This window comes from Capsicum annuum, chromosome 3, assembly GCF_002878395.1.
Source record: "Capsicum annuum cultivar UCD-10X-F1 chromosome 3, UCD10Xv1.1, whole genome shotgun sequence".
NCBI lineage: Eukaryota > Viridiplantae > Streptophyta > Magnoliopsida > Solanales > Solanaceae > Capsicum > Capsicum annuum.
In genome coordinates, this window is record NC_061113.1 from 8869879 (window position 1) to 8874266 (window position 4388).

General features: G+C 33.3%; 1 protein-coding gene and 1 pseudogene across 1 annotated transcript in view; both read right to left on the reverse strand.

Moving 5' to 3' along the window:
- Positions 1–2984, reverse strand: part of LOC107864576 (auxin-responsive protein IAA13) — a 4146-nt gene extending 1162 nt beyond the window's left edge. The window contains exons 1-3 of the mRNA XM_016710990.2: positions 2589–2984; positions 773–1080; positions 286–403 (exon numbers count right to left, since the gene is read on the reverse strand). Coding sequence (XP_016566476.1) covers positions 286–403; positions 773–1080; positions 2589–2923 — 761 coding nt within the window. The 5' untranslated portion in view covers positions 2924–2984. The remainder of the gene's footprint in view (positions 1–285; positions 404–772; positions 1081–2588) is intronic.
- Positions 573–752, reverse strand: LOC124897456 (annotated as a pseudogene).
- Positions 2985–4388: the final 1404 nt, after the last annotated feature.

Here is a 4388-nt window from a genome sequence, read left to right on the forward strand (position 1 = left end):
TATATATATATATATATGTATATATATATACTTGAGATCATCAATACTTCAACTTTGCTAATATATCCCCTTTTTGGGGTGGGTGGGGGTTGACGAAAACTTAGGCTTAAAAAGGGGCAGCCGGTGCACTAATGCTATGCACAAGGTCCAGGAAGGGCCCACTACAAGGGTGTATTCTATGCAGGCTTGAACCCGTGACCTCCTGGACACATGACAACAAGTTTACCCGTTACTCTAAGGCTCCCCTTCAACTATCAAATAGTAATAATTAAAGGAATTTCTTACCCAAATGGAACATCTCCAACAAGCATCCAATCTCCTTCTTTATCCTCATATGTGAGAACAAATTCAGATGATCCATCCAAGAGCTTAAAAGAATTAGTTGCTTGTTCCTTTTCACCACCTATTTTACAAAACATAAATCAATGGAACATCAACAATCACATCTTAACAAAAAAATCACTAATATACAATAGACTCGTTTCATTTAGTACATAAATAGCTCTGATCTTTTTACCAACAACGACCATGTAAAACATACTTTTAATCCTAACCAATACACACAAGATTTTAGGGTGAGCCACGCCCGTGCAAAAGTGCAATGCATGGGCGAAGAGCGAGAATTCTTGGTCAAGTCTCCCTAAAACAATTGAGTTAATATCGTGGGCTACGTGGACCATATCCGATAGTAAATTAAATTGATAAGAACAGATACTACACTTGATCTCTAAACAAACAAAACAAGAAGTGAAATTTGAAACAGAACGCATACTTTTGGTTGACTTGAAGAACATGTCCTCCAAGGTGTCTGCTAAGGATTCATAGCAAGTGTGAGCATTCAAATCCACCTTTCTTCCAATAGGCAAACCATCCATATTCACCTTCACAAAACCAAGATGTCCCTTTTCTTTAGCAGAAGCTGCATCATCGTTAGTGTTTCCGTGATTGATTTTCTTCTTCGAATGCTCCTTCTTATCGTTACTGCCCGCTCCCTTGTCTTCATCGGCATTTAAAACCTTTGATTGATTAACCAAGCTGTTCATTCTGTATGCCCTTATGGGTGGCCATCCCACAACCTGACTGCTTTCAGAAATCAAAATAAATGAACCATCATTTGTACTCTTATCATCCATCAAGAAGCCAAATTCATGAACTTTGTAACTTATTCTAGCTAAAAATAAGAACAAGTCAAAACGACATACTCCCTCTGTTTCAATTTGTTCATCCTACTTCCCTTTTTAGTTCGTTTGAAAAAAAAAACATCTCTTTCCTTTATCGACAACTCTTTAATTCTAACTTTCCACGTAGCATGTTTAAGACCAGGAGTAAGATGCATTTTGATACCATCTATATATCTTAAGTTTAAGTCCACAAGACTCAAAAATCTTCTTTTATCCATTTTAAACTCCGTACCAAGTCAAAACCAAACAGACAAATTGAAACACAGGGAGTAATAGAAAAGGATAATGTTCTGTACCCAAGTGCAGAAAGTAACAGCCAGATGTGGGCAACATCAGGGGAAGAAAAGGGGCATATGAATATTTGCAAAATGAATCTTTTTCTTTATCAAAAAGTGCAAAAAAATTGTCAAAAAATATCAAAGTAGCACTAAAAGAAGGATTACTGTATAAAAGGGAATATAATGATAGATTATCATCATAATGACAGGGCAACCAAAAGCAACTTTTTGGCAAATTTTAGATTAAAGATTTATTAAAGGTAATGAAATGAACAAGGTGATGCATGCTTTGCCAGCTTCGTAGAGTAAACAGCCAGTAATTAAAAATTAACTAATAACTCATTAAAGACAAAAGCTAGAACAATTTCAAGGAATATATATTCAACAAAAAAAAAATCATAGAAACAAAAGAAAAATCTTTAACTTCATACATAAACATGAAAACTGATGAAAAAAATTGTAATATTGAAGGAAAGAACTTTTCTTTTTAAGTACTCATCAAAGGCAAAAATCCTAGTGACAAATGAAACCAAGATCATTAAAAACCCTTAAAGGAATACACAATTTCTTGAGTAAACTAAAAATAGCTTCATGAGTAGTCATGAAACACACAAAAGACAAAGGCAAAAACAAATTCAAGGGACACAAAGACAAAAAATCCTAGGAAGAAAATTAAACTTTACATAAGAGCCAAAATTCACTAAGACCCTTTGAGAGAAACAAGTTCTTGAGTAAACTAAATATAACATCATGGATAAAACACAGCCCGACGCATCCCGTGCACAGAGTCCAAGAAAGGGTCAGAACACAGAGGCTAATTCTACGACTTGAACCTATGACCTTTTAGTCACATGAAAGCAACTTTACCGATGATTACTGTAGGACTCTTCTTCCCAAACCACCATAGATAAAAAAAGGCATCCAGTGCACTAAAGTTACCGCTATCGCTATGCGTGGTGTCGGGAAGAGTTCGACCACAAGTATATATTGTATGCAGTCTTACAAGGAATTTCTGCAAGAGGCTATTTCGAAGGCTGTTTCCCAAACCACCATAGATAAACATGTAAAATAAAAACTACTAATATTAAAGGAAAGAACTCATTTTTATGAAAAATATGAGATTTCAAACCTTGAACCAGTAGGAGGAGATCCAACATCAGTAGTAGAGCCAGTAAAATCAGCAGCTCTTTTAGTACCAGAAACACCACAAGCAGCACCACCATTAATTGATCTCCCAGCTGAAAAGCCATTAGGAAAATCTTTAGCAGTTAAAATCCTGCCATATTCACCCCATGGTGACTTCTTAGCCTTACCACCCACCCCACCACCCCCACCCCCACTGCTTAAACTAAGTCCTAAACCCAACTCAAGCTCAGTTTCATCCTCACTACACATGTCCATGTTGTAGTCTTGCTCCATCTTTGACATTTTTGAACCTTTTTCACCAGTATCAAGTAGTTCCATGAAAAGGGGTTGTTTCAAGAATCTGTGAGTAAATTTCAAGAAAATGTATGAGAATAAGAATAGAGTAAAAAGGGGTTACAGAGAATGTATAGTTGGGATAGGGGGTGGGGGGGTAAGGGGTATGGTGGAGGTAGTGATGATTATGGGACCCATATGTCTGCTAGTGCACCAAGCACTGTCCTTAAACAGATGAAACTCTTGTTCATCAAGCTTCTTTAATTGCATTCATTTCAATTTCTCCTAACTCATGATTTCTTATTCGGTGCTCGATATTCATGTTAAAATCTTGATTAATTTAAATTTATGTCACAACATCTCACTAAAAAGTGGGAAGTGTTTTCTATCAAAGGCGTGACTTTATACTTACAACTCGATCATAAGATTTTTAATTTAAAATAAAAAAATACTTATCACTTCACCGCAAATTTTGATAATGTATTGCCATGCTTTTTTTTTTTTTAGTATTAGTAAGTAAAGTGTACTTGAAAGTGTGTGTTTTTTCTTTGTCACCTTTTGCCCCTCTTTTGTCCAAATGTTGGAAACAAAAATTAGTTTGGGAATCATTTTGTATTTCTCGAGTTCTGTAAATGTCTAAAATAACTTGATAAAATAAAATATGATGGTTGTGGAACTGTTTGAAGTATTTTTTTTATCTTTAAAGATTTCGATCCAAATTTTTAAATAATAATTAAATTTTGTTGGGAGTATCTTATCCGCCTCCAAAAAATAGTTTATGCTCGAATCTAGATTAATCAGCTCCAGTATCAATATTAATACATTTGCGGATAACCAAAAAAAAAAAAATTACAAAGTTTAGACTAGTTACTACTATCGTAATTTAGTTCCATCGTTTTAATATAGCTGTCACGTTTTGTTTTTCAAGAATTAAATTGATTAATTTCTAAAGTCAAATTAGATTAGATTAATTCGATATTTTGAAATTAAAAATTAGATATTCAAAGACTATATTGAATGTACTATTGATTGCAAACTCTTCTCATGTAATTAATAAAATAAAAAAATATATTTTAAAATATTGATCAAAATATCACTCGTATTTAAAGCTCAAAAAGAAATTCGTGACAAGTGACAAGTATTTTAAAAGGGAAAAAATAATACTTTTTCCTATCTGATAAAAGAAAGATGATTGTTTTCAAACTACCTCCTTTTACAAATTCATTTACTAAATTAGTTTTTAAATATACTTAATAATTCGATTAATTTAGATATACTTATAGTGAAAGTGCACAATGAAAGAATTTTGTTGCTCCCTACCAATTACCAAACATAAAATTATTCAAAGAGTTTGGATCCAACACATATAGTTAAGAGTGGAAGAATTTTTATCATTTCATTATAATCTTTAATACTAGTAAATATGATAACGTTATTTAACCACATCATTTAAAATTGAAAAGGGTCCAAAATAATATTGGTGGTTTGCAAAATGTTCTTTTTTAACCAC